Raw genomic sequence first — 23,300 nt, forward strand, 5'->3', positions numbered from 1 at the left:
ATCGTTAGCTAAATGCCTATATCGTTATTTTCTATTAAAGTATCAATAAGAGAGTGGTTAATTGAACTACTATTATTATTATGAGGAGGGATTGATAGAAGTGAATATGAGGGATTAAGTCTATTATGTTGAATTAAATAATCATTATAAGTTAGTAATCTATAATAAGGGTGACTATGTTTTAATAAGTGGAATTTATCGTAACGATAATCTAATATGGGGAAGTAAACGCTTTTTGTTTTTTAAGGATATAGTATCGATTAAAATGGCGTTAGAATATTTGACTTGTAAGATACATTTGGGTGTTAAAGAACAAACGTAATAAGGGTATTGTAAGGAGCAACCTTGAAATGGAATGATGGTGGTTTTTTGTGAACGTGGGGTATTATTATGATCAGTTGTGTCTATGTTCTTGAAAATCTAGTATTCAGCATAAAGGATTGGAACCGTTTGAGAAGAGTGTGTAGAGGTAAGAATTCTTCCGTATGCAACATCAGTTATAAATGAGATCCATTTTGGTCTACCTTGGTGATGAATAGGTTCATTATTCGTAGGGGGTATTCGAGGACGTTGAATTTGCGGATTTTGTATAAATTGTTGCCCGAGGTCGAAATTTAGTCTACCTGCATTCGTAAGCGTGATGTGTTCTTTGAGAAAGTTATACCATCTTGGAAAACTTCCGTGTTTGTTTTGAAGATTCGATTTTATCTTTTGGTAATCTAAGAGGTAAGCTGAATCAATCGTAATGATTTGGTCTAGGAACGTAATACCTTTGTGTTGAAGGCTGTTAATATGAGCGTATAAGTATTTTGGATTGATAACACAATGGGATATGGGGGTGAACTCCTCCTTTAGTATCGAAATTAGAGTTGGTTTATAGGGACAGATTATAAACACGTAAAAAGGTGAATAAAATTTCTAAACGCGAAAAAGAACGTAAAGGTGTATCAAAAAGTGAAAAAAAAAATCAAAGGGTGAATTTGGTAACCAAAATTTTTGTTGACTTAATAATAAAAGAAATTTAAGTGTATCAGAAGTGTGTGGTGAGTTCGCTTGTGCGACAAAAGGGATGCTTGTGCCTTTATTTGATTATCGAATATATTAATGATATTGGGGTATATGGTACTATGTACGACGGAGATGGAGCTTAATAAGCTAATAGTAATAAAGCTTAAATAAATGGTCACGTGTATATAAGTCACGTGTGGGACGGACAAACATTGCGTAGAATGTAAAAGTCCTCGAGGAATCGGTGAGTATTTCAGTTATTCATGGAATAACAAGTATTTATTATATCGCTGAATTAACCAATTATATCAGTTTGAAAAAATATTGAAATATTGATAATAATTAAATCATAACGCCAATCATAATAAATTTCAAGGCCAAACTGTAATAAGCACAAGTTAAAAGGTACTATTTTGGGGTTTTAAAGGCCGCTTAATTTTCGGCAAAATGAGTTCCCGATTTTCGGTAAAATTACGGTTCGGTGGGTTCGGTAAAACTGGAATCGGGTAAATTTTTTTAAAAACACCTTTGAAAATATTTCCACATAATTTACCCGTCTCCGATGTATTAGTACAGTTATGTCTTGTTTTAAATTAATGCATAATTTCTCCTGGTATCGCATTCACGAGTTTATTTCATTTTGTGCAGTTCTAATTTCTAAATGGTAACACATTAATGGTCTTTACTATATCAAGTATGCATAATTTTTTTACACAAATAATCATAATAATTTCGCACAGTAATGTTTAAATTTTAGTAACCTTGATCAGTTGTACACACGTATACTATGGTACAATAATACGTATAATACGTATACGTCGCTCTTTCATCGTTAATTTTTTTGATAATAACTAAATTTTTAATAAATAATTATTTACTAACTTTCTTGATATTTTCGAGCTTACTATGGCTGAAATCTCCTTATAATAAAAACCATTTTTACGCGTAGAATAAATTTAGAAAAATATATATATATATATATATATTAAAAGAATCTACATCGTTCAAAAAATAGAAAAATCAATAAATTACTATTTACAAATAAAAAAATTTGTCGTTTAATTAAAAATAATTAATTACAAAATAAAACAATCGTCCTAGCTCTCTATCTCGTCTTATTTTCCGTCTCAGTCCCCTGTCAAATAATTTATATATTTTTTTCTTTCAAGTTTTCCAAATTTCGTCTCGCGTATTATTAAATAAAATGATGTATTTATAGGTTATATGATAATGTTTAATAATTCATACCGTAAAAATGAGCCGTTATAGGCGTTGAGGTCAAATATTTATATAATCCAATATAATTCATAATTCATTATGATATTTTTTTTTTTTTTGATATTTTCATTAAATAAATCCGATTATTCATATACATGAAAATAAAATATGTCTTTATTTATAATTTATCTTAGGAATATAAAAATATAAAAGATAAAAAGGTTATAGATAAAAAATTGCAAAAATATATATATGTGAATGTATGTATAAATATAAATATGAGATATGGAAAAGTTAATTTCTTGGTTTGATTTTAACTAATAATTCTTTACAAGTAGTAATACCAATAGATTTAGTTTTTAAAGGAGCATTCATATCAGCTAAATCAATATCATATTTTCTATATAATAAGGCCATCAAACAAACCAATTCAATCATTGCCAATTTTCTTCCAGGACAGACTCTTAAACCTCCACCAAACATGATAAAAGAATATTTATCGGGTTCAAAACCTTTATCCATCCATCTATCAGGATTGAATTTATCCGCTTCTTCCCAATGACTATTAAGTCTATGAATAGTAACAGCATTTATTTGAAACATTGTACCGGCTGGCCATTTATATCCTGCTATTTCATCAGGTTCTTGAGAATACCTCGCTATCATATTCGCAACTGGATGAACACGAGAGACTTCTTTTATAATCGCTTCACAATATTTTAAGCTATGGAAATCACTTTCAGTGATTGGACGCGTTTTATCACCTTGGAATACTCTATCAATTTCTTCTAGCAGCTTCTTTTTCACTTCCGGATGATGTGCAACAAAATAAGCAATGAATGTGATCATATTAGCAGTCTATATTTGAAAAAAAAGAGTTAATAATAAGTAAATATATTTTATTAAAAAAAAATCTTTAAAAATTTTACTTACTGTATCGGTTCCACCAATAAATGCATCAAACATGATATGACGGATTTCAATATCATTCATAGGTCTTTCTAAAGCTTCGCCACCAACAGTTTTAGTATAATTAATATCGCGAGGTGTATTCGCTGTAATAACTGATGTCAACATATCATGTGGTAAAGGTTTATCCAATGGTGTATTTTCAATTTCTTCTTTGCGTCTCTTAACAATAGTATCAATCCTATCATAAATAAATCCTACGTTTTGAATCAAATCATCTGTTTTACCCTTAACAAATGGAATATAATGTCGGACGAAAGATGGTAAAAAAACAAATATTGCAACGTTTAAAATATGTTTACGAAATGCTCGGACAAATTTCTCAGAATCATCTACTATCGCCAATGGATGTTCAGCCTTCTCTTCACCTTGAATATTAAAGTAACCCGCCATTGTATAAGATCTTTCACCCGTTGTTAGTGCAATAATCATATCATTTGTATATCGATTTAACCATGCAGAAAAATCTAATACATTTTTATTTTCTTTAATAATTTCTTCTTTAAGGTACAATTTATTCCAATAACCTTCCAATTCATTGAAAAGTTTATTTGTCCAATCAATAGCTTCATTAGTAAATTTTGGTGCCAATATAGCTTGTGTAAAAAATTGACGATTATATCTCCATGATTTCAAATTATGATTTGCTAAGATTCCTTTTCCCATCATTCCGATTTCGTCTAATCCTTCGGTGTAAGGAAATCTCATCAAATATTGACTTTTTGTTGAAGGCATTAAAAGTTTTTCAATATCTTCAGGTCGATTTAAGACAATACGTCTTATTCCCAAATAAACTTCAAATATGTCACCATATTTCTTGTGATTATTTATGAAATATAATTTAAGATCATCATACCAAAAGAATTGAAGTAAATTTCCAAAGAATGGAAGTGGGAAAGGACCAGGTAAAGGATTAACGCGAGTGAAGTATTTATAATAATAATGTGCTACATAGATTGTTAAAATGATACCTATAAATGAAAGGTAATCACTAATTTCAAGATTATTAAAGAATTTAAGCAAAGTCATATTTAATATTTGCGTATTCTTTTTATTTTTATTTTTTTTTAGTTGAAGGTGTAAATTGACATAGGGGTTAATTTCGTTAATTACAAGAATGATATTTATATTAAAATTTTTTCTTTCGGTATTTGCAATTTATCCGTTCCATAATTAAATGTGGTCAACGGGTAATTTACGGAAATAGTAGTTCCTTGTGTAACTTACTGTAAGTCATTTGTAAATGGCTGAATTTTTGCCGAAAGACCCATGTTTCTATGAAGAATTTCTAAAAAGTAGTAGTTTTCTTTCTTTTTTTTTTTAAAAAAAAAATTAATTTAACTTTATTGCGCTTGGTCAAATCTTTTTTGATAAAATGAATTGATCTAGGGCATTTTATCATACGACTTTCAATTATTTTTTTTTCAATTTTTTACTACGGTTAAAAATGATCACGGGAATTGTACAAAGAAGTTATACAAAATGCGTCTATAAATGTAACTCATGCAATGTAGCCAGTGTAACATTAACATCTATGTAATTTTCTCATGATGAGATTGCATAAAGTAAAGTGTAGCCAAATAAAATTTTCTAAATTAGAAAAAAAATTAATAAATCCATTTTAGAAAACTTTATTTATCCGAACCGGACCAATTAAGGTTTGTTTGTCTCTCCAAATTACCTTGTCAGATAAATTACATATATCGTGATTTCGGAACGACTCCAAACATCTTTTTTTAGAAAATCAAAAATCAAATATTTCGGGCTGATCCTTTATGCAGCTTCGGACTAACTCCAATTTATTTACGATTACTTTGCGTTTGTACGCTTAATATTGATTGAACAATGGAATATTTATTGAAAAAATAAGTTGATATCAAGTGTTTCAAGTGTTTGACTCTTTTATTTTAAATAAAATAATGACGAATTATTATCAATAACTAATTAAAGTGATATATTATATGTCTTACTATTCACTACCTATATAAACTATCTTTCATTCTCGCACATGAATTTACAATAATTTTCCTGTATAAAAATATTTTTATAGATTTAGTGGTGAATATTTAGCCGTCATATCATACGTATCGTACGTAACGGTAAAGTAACTGCGGCACGTGACATACGATTATACGTTGATGACTTTACGCGTATCGCGAATCCCAATTATGACATTCATAGGATTACTCAAATAATCTGTAATTTTTCCACTCTCATATTGATAATTTTCTCGAAGAATTTATATGGTTGAAGCCATATAAATTTACATTATATACGCACTTTACTTTATTTTATATACATAGTAGCGCAAAATCCATCTTAATTTAAATCATTTTGCGATAGTCATAAAATTTAAGATTCTTCTTTTTAAAACATTGATGAATAATTGAAATATTCAAGAATAAAATTATTTAAAGTATGGACTCTAATGAATATTGAACTACAGCATTTTATAAATAATATATTCAAGTATAAAATTATTTAAAGTATGGACTAATGAATACTTGAACTACAGCACATTATAAATAATATAAAATTATTCTTTGATAAAATTTAGGTATAGTAGGTAATATTTTGTTTAATACAAAATTCAAGATTATCCTTGTATTCAATTATTTGTGATTCATAATTGACTAAAATGCCATAATTATTTTAATAAATCAATCGTAATTTTTATAAGATAAAGAAAATTTTTGTACTTACAACAAATTATTTGTCTTTTTCCAAAATTTCTATGACAGATTATAGAATTTATAATTGTCCCCTTCAATCATTGTAAAAGCAATGATAAATGGAAGAAAACTTGGCCAAGAGATAAATTGTAAGAGAGAAACCGAATTTTTCAATTTGTATCCATCTGCTTATTTACGAGAGGAGCGTTATGCATGACACAAAACTTTTTGTACGCTATAATTGAAAAAGATCAAAAAAAAAAATAATATATCCGGTTATCTTTATAATTAAATATACAAATAATATGAAAATTAAAATCAAATAAAATTTACTTTTAATTTCGCCATCGATGTTAAAACTTTCTTTCTTTTTCCTAAAATTGTTAAAGGCTGGGTTAGATCCATTTTTACAATGTAATCTATTCAAAAATAATGTTAATTTATTTACCCTTTCCAATATAATAAAAAGTTCACTAAACAACTTGCAATATGAAAATTCTCATACGCTTTATTGACATGTCTACTAAGATTAAGAATCAACGAGATATTCAAGAGAGATAGATTTATAATAGTTACCGTTATTTGTGGTAAATGTAGAAGACCGTGCAAAACAGAACATTTATAATAAAAAAAAATTCTCTATTACGCTTAAATTTAGCCACATTTCTCAAATCATCATGAGATAATTGCCGCATATTAATAATAATGAAAAGCAACTTTAATAGTAGATTTAAAAATTCTAATAAATCCTGATTGTGGAAATGTAAATAGACACAGAACGGGTGAACTTAATATATATATATATACATATATATTTTCTTGTACATCGTGGCTATAGGTGCCGTCGGAATTGCCAAATTGAAATTACGGCATCACAAAATATGGATTTTACCATTTAAATATTTAACAAATCATCGAGACCAGCATTATAGATTTACGGATTACAAATTATTTACAGCATAACATAACAAGAAAAAAATATTTTACTTACTTTGTGTAATTTTTGTATTTTTAACATGAAATAATTACGGCATTACGGCGATTTAATGTATTACGGTATAAGCTTCATATGCCGTAATTAATTCCGACGGTAAGTATAATCGTGGCTTGGACAGAGTTCGGTATTTTATTATTAGTTATTGTGGCTTTCATCTTTCATTAACCTATCTTGTACATCGTGGGTTCGTGGCTTGGACAGAGTTCGGTATTCTATTATTAGTAATTGTGGCTTTCATTTCAAAGTTTTGGAAATAGCAACTTATTTACTCATCTTTATTTATTATCTTTTTTTCATCAAGGTTTATTGCCATAAAATTGTTTTTTTGTCCTCCATTTCGAACTACAGAATCTACTAATTATTATTTTTTTTCTTTGCAATATATAGTATATAATTTAAGTCAATTGTTTTTTTTTAAAGAAAAAATAGGATTTAAAATTTGCCCAAAAATTTTAAGAATTTATTGCATATTTCGAATTTGATATATAACACACAATTATTATGGTGATCGACTCATTATTCATTAAGCATGACACTATAGTAATTATATCGCAATATTTCTATATATCCCTAATAAATATCGATAATTTTGTCTACAATATCAATCTTATAACTCATGAATTAATTGCAGAACGAGTAGATATGTTTCCCGTGCAAGTTTGGATTCCTGCGGATTGTCCAAATCTATTGCAATTCCTTTAGCAGATGATCCACGTGAACTACTGCAAAGTGCTAGTATAGAAGATTGAGTAGCTGTATTAAAACAATTATTAAAAGAATATTATATTGATGCTTATTTAATAGAGGTTGGAACCGGTTAAGACGGTTAACCGGTTAAGACATCGGTTAACCGGTTAAAACTATTTTGACCGTAAATCCATAATTCTGGTCAGATTTACTTAATGCGGCCCAGAGACTTGGTAATTTCAGCCATGTGTTCCCAAACTCGCTATTTATTAATAATGGTATTGATGAAAATAATAATCTTTCAACTAAATGTGTTACAGTGTTAGTAAAATCAAAAATCGGTACAATAAAATTTTTAAAATATTTTTCATATTAACCGGTTAAGGTTTTTTTGGACGGACCTCTAGCTTATTATTTAGAAAAATTCAGATCCACACACAAAAAAATGTTATTCGTAGTATATAAAAGATTAAACAAGTGATTTTTAATTAATGAGAATTTTAGCATGAATATATATATATTATTAATAAACGAAATGCAAATAAGAAATCGAGTAACACAATTCAATACTGTTGCGTCCAGCTAACTAAAATCAGCAAGTGAATAAATTTGAATTATATTTACGATCTAGGGTGATCTTCATTTGTGGCTCATCGTTACAATCAATCAAAGAAGGATATTACAAATTTCATCCAGTTAATATCCGGATAAAAAAAATCCGTGATCGTAAAGGTATCACGCATCTTTAAAATCAATCGTCATCTTTATAACATTGATCAAGATCATCAGTATATCTAATTAATTCCTTAAAAGTTCGTGGATCATAATTTACTAAATATCATAATTATTTTTAATAAATTAATTGTAATTTTTATAAAATAAAGAAAAAAAATTTTTATACTTACAATAAATTTTTAAACCTTTTCCAAAATTTCTATGACAAATTATAGAATTTATAATTGTAATTACTGTTAAGAGAAAAGGAACAATTACCATACAAATTATGTAGGTAATTTTCATCCCAATTGACCCTCCCACTACTCTTAAAAATTCTTCAAAAAAAAAAACGAATAAAGTCGATCAATAAATTGAACAGATAAAATGGATATAATAACGATAACGTGCACTTACTTATGTTAACTAGAAATTCGATAAATACGTAAATATGAAATACACAAAGCGCAAAACTAGAAAGATAGAAGAAAATCATTTTGCATTTTGATTCATTGCGAACCTGTAAAAAAATTAATACAAAAATTAATTAACTATATTCTAAAAAAGGAAAAGCTTAAATTAATTACTCCTTCAATCATTGTGAAAGTAATGATACACAAAAGGAAATTTGGCCAAGAGATAAATTGTAAGAGGGAAATCGGACTTTTGAATATGTATTCATCCGGTTTAATTACGTTTATAAAATTAAAATGTACAAAATAAACAATTATAATTTGTGCGTGACATAAAACTTTTTGCACATTATAATTGAAATAAATCTCTAAAAAAAAGTATGATGCATAAATTATCTCTATAATAGACAAAATGAAAAAATAAAATAAAATAAAATAAAATTCACTTTTAATTTCGCGAATTTTTTCGTCATCGATAATATTTTCACTATCGACATTAAAGCTTTCTTGTCTTTTTCTAAATATGTTAAATAAATTTATAGATTGTGTTAATGAATAATTTTATAATGTAATCTATCAAAAACAATGTTTAATTTATTTACCTTTTCCAATATAGCATAAAATTCATTATTAATAAAGATAACCAAATGGTAATATTAAAATACATATACTCCTTAAAATACACATACACTCGTATGGTATAAAGAAATTCTAATGTATTAGGATTGAGGATAGTCAGGACATTCATGAATAAATATATATTCGTATGAATAAAAGTCCTTAAAGATATCTATAATCATACAAAAGATATAATTATGATAAACCGTTATTTAAAGAAATCAGGATATAATAGTTACCGTAACAATTCCCGACATAATCATTAAAATTGGACTCATAAAAGAGGATGACCAATATAAAATAATTACTTCTAATTTATTTGTTTTCATTAATAGATTGTAAACGCTTCCGAACAGGATATACAGAGTATTTATAATAATAATAAAACAAATTAAACCCTCTAATATGCTTGAATTTGGCAAACATGTCTTGAATGATTTCAAATAATGAAGAGATTTCTCCATATTAATGATGATGGGGAAGAGTTACTTTGTTAGTAAATTTAAAAATTTCTTACCTCCGAATGTGGAAATGAAGATGCAGAACGGGTATTACCCGCTGAATCTACTTATAGTTTTCTCGTATACCGTGGCTTGGGTAATGAACGGTATTGAGTTCGGTATTATTAATGTGGCTTTTCATTTCATATCGCAATTTATTGAGAAATACTTATTTACTTTAGTATAGTATTGCAGTTACTCACTTTTAATTATCTGCTTTTTTTAAAGACTATTGCTATAAAATGTTTTTTTTTAAATCTTGTCCTCCATTTCGAACTTCAGAACCAAAGTGTTTCAGTATATTGCGACTTTTTATTGCAATTATATTCTCATCTTTCATTATTATTTACGCGTGGATTTCATTTGAAGAATTCGTTTCCAATATTGACGAACCGAACTTGTATATAAGTGAATTAGACGAACACTTTACTTATCCGGGTATCTATTAATTATTATATTAATATAAAATTTAAGTTAATTGATTAATAATCATATTCTTTTTAAATAATAGGATTTAGAGTTTGTCCAAAAGTTTTGAGTAAGAATAAACTTTTTTTAAAAAATTTAATCAATTAGTTCATGTTTATTAATTTCAGTTCACAATAATAGGTAATTATAATGGCGATGATACAATTGATACATTAAATATATCATTATATAAATTATATCGCGATATTTCAAGTTCACAGTTATATATTCCTAACGATTATTCTTTTTATGATAATAAGAGTGAGTTTTCCCAATCTTAAATATTAATAATTTTGTTTACATTAACGTTAATTAATCTTTAATTATTAATCTTATAGTTCATGGATTGAATGATTTGAATCTATATGATTTTAACACATTATACGAATTACATAACAATTACTCAATTCCTACAAATGCCAATTTTTTTATACGTGATCATGATAACAATCGTTGTAGAATATTTATTCCTCCTTCTATAAATGATGAATTTTCCAGAATTGTAGAATTCAAGCCATTCTTTGTGGCTAATGAACTTCTTTTTATTATCACTTTGGATAATTCATCAATTTATAGTTATTTCGAAATCAATTTTGAATCAATAACCATTAATAAAAGAAATTTAACAATACAGTCAGCGTTATCCAATAGAAATCCAAATAAAGATCTTAAGGATGTTAATACGACTTTAATTCCTAACCAATATTTTATTACACGAGGACGATATGTTATTTATGAACTTATTCTCAAGGAGAGAATATCTTATTCGTCATATTTTTCTGGGTACCTTGGTTTTAAAGCAAGTAACATTTCCACATTTCTTGAAATTGAAGAGAAAGAACTCGCTTCAACACCAAACGCTTCATATACAGCGTTAGAGCTAAGATTTCAATATAATTTCATAATTCGTGAACAACAAAAATTTCAAATCACTGGTAACATCTAAATTTATTATTCATATTCATATTTTTTTGTTAATTAATTTTCAAAATTTATTTTTTTAGTTGCCAGAGTTATTTCAAATATTGGCGGTTTTTATGGTGCCTTAAGTGGGATATTTGTTTTATTATTTGGTGCTTCAAAACTTACTCCATGGTAAATATAGTACGAATATTAATACTTTATAATTTATATGTTAAAATCGTAAACATTTACTTATTTATGTTTTAAGGGGAATTTGTCAAAAATATGTATGCTGTTGGTCATATCGTCGGAGTTTTAAAAGACATTTAGCGAGTAGATACGTTTCTCGTGCGGGTATTCCTTTAGCAGATGATCCACGTAAATTACCACTAGGTGCTGAATTAAGTGACAGAGTAGCTGTATTAGAACACTTATTAAAAGAGTATTATATTGATGCTTATTATTTAGAAAAATTAAGAACTACACGCAAAAGATATTTAGATTTACGTAATAATAATTTTGAATTATTAAAACTTTTAGGTGACGACATTGATGAAGATTTAAAAGATGATATTGCATTAGAACGTTTAGAAGATGGATCAACAAGCTAAATTTGATTCAATATTAAAAGTGTTATGATTAATCTTAAATTATATTAAATTTTATTCGTAATTTCGTATATAAATAGGTAAAAAAGTAACTATTCCAAGTTTATTATTAAATCATTAATTAATGATACAATTTTACCATGAACGGTGATAAATAAAATTCGGGAAGAAAACCAAGTAACACGATTATAAAAAAAAAATTTCTTATCAATACTAACTAAAATCAGCAGGTACCGATTTCCGATTGAATCTAGATCTAGAGTGATCTCCAATTGTGGCTCATCGTTAATTTATCTATTATTACAATCATTACAAATAAATCCGTCACCGTTAAGAATAACCTGAATTCATTCTGTAGATTTGTACCCGGATAACCGAAAAATCTATACCAGATGCCGGATATCCGGATAGGACAATACCCGAATATAATTACTAATTAAGAAATTGGGGCTATGTAATAAATACATGTAAATCGGCAAGAATATAATATGATATTTGATAATGATTATAAACAACATTCTAAAAGAAATATCAAGCTCGTAATTATATATATACTCTATTAGGTCACAAAATTAGAAATTTAATTCTTAAATGAATGAATTTCTTTATCGAAAAAAAAAATGTATACAGTCTAACCTCGATATACCGATATACTATTAAAAACTTGATATACCGATAAAATTTTATTTTTCCACTATATGTGAGGACATATAAATATCGTTAACTTTGATATAACGATATTTTCTAAAAATTTCATATATGTCCCGACATATCGTTATATAAAGGTTTTACTGTATAAGCAGGACAAATCCGCACACTAACAACTGACATAAAGTTTTAAAAACAAAAGAATTATTTAAAGTTTTAAAAAACAAAAAAATTATTCAATTTTAAAAACAAATTATTCAACATGATTTTTCTTGAATCTAAATACAATTTTGTGCTCGTATTTTTAATGATGGTGTTGGTTTTAATTTCACAAACTTATTGCATTCCACAAGGAGGTATTGTATTAACAAATTTATCGCTTATTTAATCCCATTTCCTGCAAAAAAAAATCATATACATTGATTGAATATGGGAAATAATGCATAACATTTATACTAACGTCGATTCTCCGATTAAAAACAGGTACACAACCAGTTACACAACCTGATACACCACCTCCATCTCCTCCTGATCTCACACCGCCTGACAACGGTCCTACTCCTCCTTAAACGTAGATTCCCTTACACGACAACTCTATCTACTTGATATGTGAATAATATTTTCGTTACTGAATCTATTGGTCATATTATACGATAATTTTATATGATATTATAATGCTTATGCGAATTTTTATTATATAATAGAGTTTTATCAAATTTCTTTATAAATTAACAAAAAAAAAATTACTCGGACATTTGATTTTAATTCGCCAATTATAAAATAATGATTTTTTTTTATTAAAAGAACAATGCACTAAATAATTAAATACTTTAAGGATGTCATTTATATTAAAAATTTTAAATTTAAGCTAACCAAATTTTTTAATTATAATTGTAACAAGTTTTACATGTCAGTGATTTATCACGATTAAAACATAGTAAATAAGCAGATTGGCATTCCTTGAAAATATGATGATCTGTAGGCGTGTGAAGATTATGGATGTATTAATCTCTCTCCTTTAGTTGATTGGTTCTATAAAATGGTAATGTTGATCCTATAACAGGCCCATCTACTGCTTGCAAGAAAGTGATGATAATTCATGGTTTCATCTTCACCCGTTAATAATTGTTGATTAGTAACTTAGAGTGCATTTCATACACAGATGTACACAGAAGGATTACATAATATATATATATATATATAAATAATATGGAATATATTTAATGGATTTTATTATTTAATTACGTAATTATTGTGACAGGATTATTAATAATAATAATATACATGTTATAAATATAAATCATTGATATTGCAATTATGTATAATATATCTATTGTAATGCGAAATAAATCATGTGTTGTAATACATATATGACATAGTGTTCTACACTATAATAACTGGTTAGGCGCTCATGAATTTTATAACATACTTATGACAAGGTTTTTTATATGATTATCAAAAAATCTACATTGATAGTAAAGTACTATTGTTCAAGTATGTTAATCTAACGTTCACCTAATTCACATAATTTGGTCCATTCTTCCGGAGGTTGCATTTTTAGCACTTCTTCTGGAAGTGTGACCAACTGTATCAAAAGACCAGATTCCAAATGCCACTATAAAAGATGAAGTTGTTTTAAAATCAGAATCGTATTCATTTTTTCATGTATCACCAAAAAAATCTTTACATACCTCGTAAAACAAAAATGAAATGGAAATAAAGGAAAAAAATGTTAGTGAATTTGTCAAAAAAAAACAATATAATGAACAAAAACGGAATGAAACGATAGCATATCATGTGACAGTGTATTCCCCAGGCTCCGGGATTGTCGGAAACAAATCTGATGGCAATCCACCTAAAAAAAATTACATTCGCCTGTTTAGTCTGTTTTTCATTTTACTAATGGGGACTATTTGTCACCCATTATATGTCACCGGTGAAAGAAAACGCGAAATTTTTTACCCTGATGCAGGTATTGTTGCAGTATCACGCTTGATTGGATTGTGTGTATTCAATTCATTTTCATCAACTTTATCTCCATTTCCGGTTCCAAGTACCCAAAATTGGTATCCATGCTAAGTTTTTAGAAAAAAAAGTTAATTTTTTTAAAACATTTATGCCGATTAATTAATTTTACATACAATGTGAAACGGATGTTCGCCATCGTCAGAATCTAAAAAAAAAATATTTGTTAATAAAATCATAAAATTGAAAATTCTTATACAATTATTAATTAATTATACTTACTGATGAAATACATATCAACTACTTCTCCATCTTTATCAAAAATATAGGCATTTGCACTAGTTTCGTTAAATGATTTCTTTTTAAAGATTTTATCTAAAGTCGGAAAATTTATATCGGGTATATAAGAAGAATTATTAAGGAAAGCTTTAACAACTCCTGTTGAATTCTTATGAAAATCAATTTTGAATTCGAATTTTTTCGTTGATTCGGGAATCTTTTCTTCTTCTAATGGTTGTAAAGTCTTGTGATCTAGATCAACGTATTCTGTCAAGGAATCTGACCATGGATTATCTTTTGGTTCAGGATCATCGGGGGCTCCTTCATAATGTACTATAGCTTTTATATTAGGAAGATTAATTGTCTTTTGAAATTCAGAACGCATTATATAATTATCAACAGGTTGGTTTGCAGTAACAATAACAGAATATCTTTGAGCGACATTGATGGGAAGACGATGGATTTTATTTCGTTTAGTGTAGAGACCGTCTGCTTCTATAACTTCCATATCATGTTTATCAATAGAAAAGAAGAATGCCGAAAATGCGCTAGAAAAATAAAAGCGCTCGTCACTTTTAATTTTATTTTTTTTTTTGAATTGCATAATACGATGATGTAGATTACCTAGTATTAATGATACGAAGGCGATATTTTTTATCTTTAACAAATTCAAATTTAGCAAGACCGGCATTATCCACACATTTAGAACCCGGTGGGGCCTTGGAGCAATCGAAATTATTTTTTCCATTGATCAAACCGTTATCGGGAACTGTAGGTGCAAGAATCGTTCTAATTAGCATCACGCGGTCATACCTTTGTACTTATATCAATCTTTCTTACCTGGCTATTATAATATAACGAGAATGAATTAATATGAATTTAAGAATTTCGAATTAAGCTTCAAACATTAATTTACCTCCTCTCCATGACTTTCAGGAGTTAAGAATTGTTTTAATAAAATTTGTGCATTGGTGTGATGATAATCATTCAGCATGACAATAATTTCCTCATCATATTCCGATTTAAACGGATCATCAGGATCGTGAATAACTAATAAAAGTCATAAGGAATTAGATTAAAAAAAAAGTCGATTTAAATTAAATAATTAAATAACTTACTTAACGCGCCAAAAACTCCATCAACATATTGCATCGTTTCATGCGCATGACTAAAGAAATATTATAGATATACAGTGAGTACATAGGAGTTCAAATGATTTTTTTTTTTTGGTCTCATAAATACTTACTACCAATGAGTGCCGACTTGGTCGGCAACAGTGAAATTGTAGGTGAATTCGTAGTCGTCTGGTATAACGCATTGAGCCTGATAGTGTACGTGTTAATCAATGATTGGTCAAGATTGAAAGAATATAATTATACGAATCGGTTTTTTCCATAAACTCACCATCCATGGTACTCCATCGAACCTATATAGTCGATTGTGAAATTAGTATGGTCTTTGTAAAAATTAATTCCGACAAAAAAAAATCACATACCAAGGAGTCCCTCTTTGAAGCATTCCGTGCGCATGCATAGCTAATATTTCATTTTGCAATATTCGCTTAAAAACACGTACAACACATAAAACATAAGAAAATATTCGTTACAAATTACCTGTTGATTCTCCCAATTTATTACGAATTTTCATCAAAATACGATCTCCTTTGTTAACTTCTATGGTTGGTCCAGGAAATTGTCCATTAACGGTTGATAATTGACGAGTAAATCCATCTGGAGCTAAAGTAACTTTTTCTATAGTGAAATCAATATTATTTGTTTTTGGTATATACCCCCGGTTCAAAATTGGCGTGGGCGAGACTACTGCTGTCCAAAAAATAATATAAAAGAAAAAGATTCCATAGAAAGCCATTGTTATATATCTAATGATGAGATAAAAGTGTGATTGTTGCCCTTTTTATAGCGAATTTTAATATAACAAATTTCACAATACAACGAATCTTCGTATGAAAAAAATCTTAAACGTGTTAAATTAAATTAGAATTAAGGATATATTAGCAATATTTTATTATGAATGGCCTTACTATTTTTATTATGTCATTCTAGAATGAAAGACGTTCATAGTAAAAAGATAGATGCTTAACCCATTTATTTCCGTTTACAGTATAATTTATTCTTATAATTTTGAGATTAGCTGTAAGTCGGCTATTTATCATATGTTTTCTTGTGAAAATTCTTTTTATTTTCCTTTTTTGATATAATAATAATAAATTGTTTGGAATCGATTCGAAAGTTCGAATCTTTATGATTTAAATTGCCGATCAATTCCGATCAATTAATTTCAATTAGTGATACAGGCCCGCTTTTTTTTTAATTAAGCAATATGAGTTTTTTTATTGCGGCAATTAGGCGATACTTGATCGACAATTCTGTAAATCACTATAACTAATAAACTATTTATTGTTTTATTGTTGAAATTTTAAATTGAATTGTTAAACTTTCAAATAATATTATGTCATTTAATATCTAATATTAACAGTTTCTAATAAAAAAAATAAAATAAAATCAGAAAATTCCAAGTCCAAATTCACTGAGTCTAATTAATAAAAAAATATTTTTGAAATTTCGCCTGGCCTTCTGTATTCCGCTTATCCGCTATGACGTCCTTATCAACCACATGGTTAATATCGAAAGAATTGATTTTTTAATTGAAATTGAAAATTTTTTTTTTGCTAATATCTGAGATGTTTACATGTGTTTTATCTGTTTGGCTAATTTTTTTTTTTGGCTATCTTAATAATCAACAAATTAATTGTAAAGTTCGATCATGCGAACCCATTTCAATCATAAGATCACAAAATTTTATTAACTCTCTACGTTAGACCAGGTCAAATCGGCTCAGTCCGATTCCGCAAAAAAATTTTTCCTACTATACAAAAAGAACCTATAGCGCATATAGCGCATGGCATAGCTAAGAGTATAGAGTATAAATTAAAAAACGGAATATTTCTCGAAGGGCTAATTGGGAAAAAGAGAAAAGTATAATGAGCGACTAACTAAACAAACTAGGGAAGAGATCAGTAAAATCAGCAAAAAGGGTACGATATATAATTAAAAAAATTAATTTTTTTATTAAATTAATTCAATAGTATAAATTTAAATTATTAATTGCCGATCCGCCCGCCTATAATAGGAAGTAAAAAGAAGAATGATTCCCGACATAGGCAAGTTTATCAAATTTCTTGAAATTTTTACTGAAAAAACTTCATTTGATCTATTTTATATATGGATTTAATATAATTATTAAAAAGTTCAAAATTTTACAAATTTGCTTATAAATCAAAAAATATGGAAAATCATATGAAATCTTTCTTCCATAGATAAATAAGTCTATTAAGTTTTAGCTAAATTAGCTTGAAATTTTTTATTAAAAAAACTTTGACATTTGGTCTCTTTATTCAAATGTTTAATATGATTTTTATAAGATTTAAAAATTTTGCAAATAATCTTTTAAAGTTGCCAATTGACATAATTTTAGCATAATTTGAGAAAAAATTGCCTCACTTTTTTTTTGATTAATAAAAGTGTTTGCTAGAAAACTAAAAATTTATGTATAAATACTTTTAAATATATATTACTATAATTTTTTTAAAAAAAAGTAATTCCCTTTGAGTATAATAATAATAAAAAAAGTAATTTAAAAAACACTGATATTTTATAAATTGAGATAATAACTTCAAAATCTGCAAAAATCACAAAAAATTTCATTTTTTTTGTTTTTTGTTTTTTTCCATTTTTTTCATTTTTCAAAATTAAATAATTCTGTAAGGTAAGATTTTGAGAAATTTTAATATTAGCTCTTCTCAATAAAGTATATATTTCAAATACTTACAAAGGTATTTATTTTTAAATTAATCACACCATTCATCATATAGGTGGGAATTGGTTAAAGAAAATAACATAAATATAGGAATGGAATATATGTTGGAATTTGATAATTTATTATGGAAATCATAGAAGCAATTTAAAATTTTTTATTACAGAACGAATATATTATAGTATTTATTACATATTAGAATACATGTTAATAATATTACAAGCAAGATAAAAATAGTATTGAGAACAAAAGAAAAATTTTGTTGAATCCAATATATTTCAGTTGTTTTTTTAATTAAATGATCTTGAATACATTCGATTAATTCTTCAATAAGTAACTCATCTGATGCAGATAATAAAAATAATACAATATACACACACTATATTAATGTTTTTGTAGATGCGTAATACAGAGGGCGATTAATATTATACAGACATTTAAAGATATTTGGGTATCTAGTGATTGACATTTCATAATTTTACATTCATTTGATTCGTCTCATTGAAAGGATTTGAATGATAGTAATATCATCTTTACATAATCAATATTCAGTGTACAATTATGTTTTTAAACATTTAGATATTTCCATATGAATATTTTTTGATCCAATGATTGGATTTTCATGATCTTTAGCTCATTATATTCGTCTCATTGAGACATTTCAAATGATAGCAAATACATATTGATTGGATTAATAATGACTAAATTATGGTATTTTTTATAATTTTTAACTTATTATTATACTTGTTATATAAATCATAGAATTTTTGCAATGAGCATTTTCATATTCCCAAAAAATTCTTGTTTATTATGACTGTAAGTACAGAATAATGTTTAATTTATATTACATTAATATTGTTATCCTGTCAACGATTAAAGCCGACTGAAAAACTTTAACGCTTTAACAGGTTAACTGGAGTTTAACTTAATAGGAGAGTCTTAAGTTGATCACAAATAATCACGTAAAATAACGTTGGATGTTCAGTTAAAGAAAATAGGTTTTTATTAAAATAATGTAAGATTTTAGATACGACGAAAAATATAGATAATCTCTTGGTTGCGAAATTAACTATCTTGAATTATACTACTGGGAATAATACTCTTTTCGTATAACTTGAAAACTACAATACAATTCTTAACTAACTATCTGACCTCCCCCTTCTACTTGGTAAAATCCTATCACTATTTATAATAAAATAAAAATCAAGAATATTTGATAAAATAAATAAAACAAATATAATAAATAAATAAAATAAATAAATAAAATAAATAAATAAGATAAAATAAATATATCAAATAAATAAAATATAACAAATAAAATAAATAAATCAAATATATCAAATTTATCAGATTTATCAGATTTATCAAATAAATCAAGAAAATCAAAAAATCAAGGGATCTACGAAATGATCTACAAAATTGATCTACATAAAATTACTGCGCCACATTTCTATTTTAACAATATATAATGTTCAGCATAATTTGGTAAAATAAAAGTGTCTGCATATTAAAGCGAAAAAAAAATTTAAGGTTTGATAATAATGAAAAAACAAATTCAACGCCACGAAAGAGTGATTTTCTTTTTTTTTTGAAATTTATTTTTTTTGATCGCCCTCGTATGGTTGCCAAATTTCAGACAACTTCCATATCTGTATCTGTATTTATATCTATTTCTGTATTTGTATCATTCATTATCTGAGTATGAATCATATTCATCATATTCATCATATTCATCTATCATCATTAAATCATGCTCATCAACATCTAGAAAGAATGAGTGTGGAGCGAATGAGCAATCTTCCAGCTGTGTTCTAGCTTTTTCAAGTGTAATCTTATAAGTTTTGTTCTTTTCAATAAGTTCACTGGCATTTTTATATGGTCGATTTTTATATATGGCCTCAGATATAACCTCTCCAACTAATGTTTGGTCTCCATAAATAGTTGTAAGTCCAAAAGTCAAGTAAATATAATGGTTGTAAATCAAAATTATCATCTTTTAGCTAACTACAATAGTGTAGTATTTACAGCCAATTTACAACTTACATTTATAATATTACAACCACTAAAAGTTGTAATTTGATATATAGTAATTGTTACTTCAGTTACAGCAACCAACCTTATCTCCAATCCCATCAATTCTCTCAGCAATTTGTTTGGGCTCTAAAGAGTTGATATTGAGATGATTTACAATATCAAAAGACAATTGTAAAGCAAACAAGAGGCCAAAATACTGACTAAAGTTCCTCTTTGCAATAATCAGACAGTCATCTGGTAAATCGTTAGGATTCCCTTTGAATGGTCGTGATGTAAAAATGACTGTCACAATACAAGACTCCTTAAGAAATTTCCTCAAATCGTAATCTTCTACATCTTTATAAGCATTTTTGTTCTTATTACATTCTATTACAGCATCATCTATGGTAAATTCTTGTGACGTAGTGTACCATTTCTGTTGAAATGCTATAAGAAGATTTCTACTTTCAGGAATTGTTTTGCGTAATAAAAAAATATCAGCAAATGGTGCCGAGTGGCCATTTAAAATAACAAAGCCATTCAGATCCATGACTTTGTTATTTAAGCAGTTTATTGGAAGGCCAGTTTATGGAAACTGGTTTTTCGCCTCACGTAAGTCTAATTTTTTGAGTCCCATTTTAATTTCTAGAACCAAGTCTTTGCTAACTGCCCCATGATAAAATTCTTTCAAAGAAATTCCTTTCTTATATTTCTTTAGCTTAGCAAATAGGTTATTGCGAAATATCTTATAGTTAGCTACAAATTTCTCTAAAGTATCCCAAACCATCTTTGAATCAGGCTGGAGCATTTTGTGTGTAGTGTCAGGGACTATGTTTAACCATCTATAGTATATATAAATAAAGTAAAAAGGCATTTCTGCTAAGTATTTAGTACCAATATTCTTTAGAATTAAATACCCATCGCGCATTAAGTCCTTCACTGTTAATACTTTCAGTTTTTTACTTATAACTGTATCAAGATCAACTGGAATGGCTCTGATAGAATAATACAGGAGCTTATAACTAATATTACAATTATTCTTAATAAATTTATCTAGTTTATACTGATTTGCGAGACTATTAATGACGACTTGGAACACGTCATCAAATAAAGTAAAATTATTATTCTTCACGTCTAGAAAGAAGGTTTCTTTTTTGAAACATTCGTTAATAATGGTTTCTAATGCTCGTGGAAGTTCACTAGTATTATACAAAAGTTGTAAAACACTGGTGTTACACATCCAATATCCCTCCTTATCTTCTTTTTTAGCAAAAAAATCAAAAATTTCCAAAATTGATTTGGTTAATAGGAGGGGACAATGGACAAATGTAAAGGAATATTCTGTTGTTTGAAGTCCTTGGTTACGTCTTACGTTACTGTCCCCAATAAAAATGTTTGGACGTAATATTCACTATTAGATTCTGTCATTAAAGGTCCAAGAGTTAACATCATCTCTTTAAAAAGCCCTTTATTGTTTTCAAAAGTGAAAATTTCTTGATATTCATCGATGTGAAGTATAATAACAAGTCTATGAATGTTTAGATGGAATAAAATACCACTGAACACAAAATTTATTTTAAAAAAATGAAATATAGCTGCGCTAAAGTCTGGAAGATTTCAAAGCTCATTTTTTTGCGCGCAAAGTAGTTGTAGGCAATACAGAGATCAAGAATGGTGGATGCGTTCAAATTTTTATCAATATTACCAAGGCGGATACTACTTACGAAATCAAGAATTATATATAAGTATTCTGGTTTTTTCCATTCATATGGTGGTTTCCAATGTCGTTTAACAGAGTTGAAGAGCTCCTTTCCTCAACAAGTTTTACCTGATGATTAACACGTGAGGTTAGAAATTAATAGCAATTGATAATACATAATGTATACATAGTTACAAACAAAAGTACCTATTCCGGCCACCCTATTACAGATAAGGAAGTTAAACTTCGCTTTGCTAGTAAATGGTAAAAATCTTTGGCAACATTACGGTTGAATATCTTCAATACTGTATTAGTATCACGATCTTTTAGTGGCATAATATCTGGGATTTTTGTTATTGATGTTTTAATTTTATCTGGTATGTTCTGCAAGATAATGAATAAGGCCTCCTCAAGCGATCTTTTGAGCATTAAAAAGCAAAATTTAGCAGATTTGTTAGAAATTTTTTGACATCATTCCAATAGATACTTGAAGTTATTTAGATACTGTACCTTGTGTAATGCCCTGCTGGGAGAGACCTGCTAAAAAAAAGAGATCAGACCAAACTCGATAATTTTTTCAACTGCAAATTTCTTGTTCGAGAGGTAAAACGTTAGGGGACACTTACCAGTGGCAGTGACAGCGGACAATTGTACTATGACGTGAATGTTCTCATCTACAAGCAATTATTCCAAAAAATGTTTCTTAATTGAGTGGATGGGTATTAACTTCTTGCCTCCAAACTCATCTTCAGTAGTAACATGTTTAAGCTTGTTATCATTGTAAGCGATGTTAATCTTCCAAAGGTCAATGTCATTATAATTAAACTTAATATCATGATTAATCTCATTATAGATAAGATACTTGAGGTCTAAAATCTTTAAATTATCAAATTTGACCAAAGAATCACGAATGTCATTATCATTAGCAACATTAACCGCAAAAGTATCATGAAAAGAAGTCTTTCTTAGGAGTAAACAATTTATTGACACCATCATTTCGTTTTAGAGATAATTCTATAAAAAAAAGAATTTTCAGGTGTTTTTTAATGTGAGAGAAATTTTGAGAATATATATATACTTGTGAAAA

The 23,300-nt window shown here is 27.6% G+C and overlaps 8 protein-coding genes across 8 annotated transcripts; 1 reads left to right on the plus strand and 7 right to left on the minus strand.

Annotated features, from left to right (window-relative positions):
* Positions 1–5,748: 5,748 nt before the first annotated feature.
* Positions 5,749–6,486, minus strand: OCT59_002494 (uncharacterized protein; the record flags this gene model as incomplete). The annotated part of the gene is made up of 6 exons (XM_066144547.1): positions 5,749–5,828; positions 5,899–5,959; positions 6,065–6,102; positions 6,201–6,241; positions 6,316–6,373; positions 6,444–6,486. 6 exons carry the CDS (start codon positions 6,484–6,486, stop codon positions 5,749–5,751), a joined length of 321 nt encoding a protein of 106 aa, XP_065995703.1.
* Positions 6,487–10,038: 3,552 nt separating this feature from the next.
* On the plus strand, positions 10,039–11,778 carry OCT59_002495 (uncharacterized protein; the record flags this gene model as incomplete). The annotated part of the gene is made up of 6 exons (XM_066144548.1): positions 10,039–10,234; positions 10,308–10,334; positions 10,406–10,525; positions 10,603–11,199; positions 11,269–11,359; positions 11,436–11,778. The coding sequence occupies 6 exons, from the start codon at positions 10,039–10,041 to the stop codon at positions 11,776–11,778; spliced, it is 1,374 nt and encodes a 457-aa protein (XP_065995704.1).
* Positions 11,779–13,943: 2,165 nt separating this feature from the next.
* Positions 13,944–15,467, minus strand: OCT59_002496 (uncharacterized protein; the record flags this gene model as incomplete). Its single annotated transcript, XM_066144549.1, has 6 exons — positions 13,944–14,038; positions 14,115–14,278; positions 14,386–14,498; positions 14,565–14,596; positions 14,671–15,215; positions 15,292–15,467. 6 exons carry the CDS (start codon positions 15,465–15,467, stop codon positions 13,944–13,946), a joined length of 1,125 nt encoding a protein of 374 aa, XP_065995705.1.
* Positions 15,468–15,493: 26 nt separating this feature from the next.
* On the minus strand, positions 15,494–16,536 carry OCT59_002497 (uncharacterized protein; the record flags this gene model as incomplete). The annotated part of the gene is made up of 7 exons (XM_025329254.2): positions 15,494–15,511; positions 15,584–15,717; positions 15,786–15,835; positions 15,914–15,990; positions 16,072–16,093; positions 16,163–16,202; positions 16,281–16,536. 7 exons carry the CDS (start codon positions 16,534–16,536, stop codon positions 15,494–15,496), a joined length of 597 nt encoding a protein of 198 aa, XP_025174507.2.
* Positions 16,537–20,185: 3,649 nt separating this feature from the next.
* OCT59_002498 (uncharacterized protein) lies at positions 20,186–20,494 on the minus strand (the record flags this gene model as incomplete). Its single annotated transcript, XM_066144550.1, has 1 exon — positions 20,186–20,494. The coding sequence occupies one exon, from the start codon at positions 20,492–20,494 to the stop codon at positions 20,186–20,188; it is 309 nt and encodes a 102-aa protein (XP_065995706.1).
* A 105-nt stretch (positions 20,495–20,599) lies between these two features.
* Positions 20,600–21,064, minus strand: OCT59_002499 (uncharacterized protein; the record flags this gene model as incomplete). Its single annotated transcript, XM_066144552.1, has 1 exon — positions 20,600–21,064. The coding sequence occupies one exon, from the start codon at positions 21,062–21,064 to the stop codon at positions 20,600–20,602; it is 465 nt and encodes a 154-aa protein (XP_065995707.1).
* A 36-nt stretch (positions 21,065–21,100) lies between these two features.
* Positions 21,101–21,966, minus strand: OCT59_002500 (uncharacterized protein; the record flags this gene model as incomplete). Its single annotated transcript, XM_066144553.1, has 3 exons — positions 21,101–21,356; positions 21,432–21,713; positions 21,887–21,966. 3 exons carry the CDS (start codon positions 21,964–21,966, stop codon positions 21,101–21,103), a joined length of 618 nt encoding a protein of 205 aa, XP_065995708.1.
* A 931-nt stretch (positions 21,967–22,897) lies between these two features.
* OCT59_002501 (uncharacterized protein) lies at positions 22,898–23,209 on the minus strand (the record flags this gene model as incomplete). The annotated part of the gene is made up of 1 exon (XM_066144554.1): positions 22,898–23,209. The coding sequence occupies one exon, from the start codon at positions 23,207–23,209 to the stop codon at positions 22,898–22,900; it is 312 nt and encodes a 103-aa protein (XP_065995709.1).
* Between the last annotated feature and the right edge of the window lie 91 nt (positions 23,210–23,300).

This window comes from Rhizophagus irregularis, chromosome 10 (genome assembly GCF_026210795.1).
Source record: "Rhizophagus irregularis chromosome 10, complete sequence".
NCBI classification, from domain to species: domain Eukaryota; kingdom Fungi; phylum Glomeromycota; class Glomeromycetes; order Glomerales; family Glomeraceae; genus Rhizophagus; species Rhizophagus irregularis.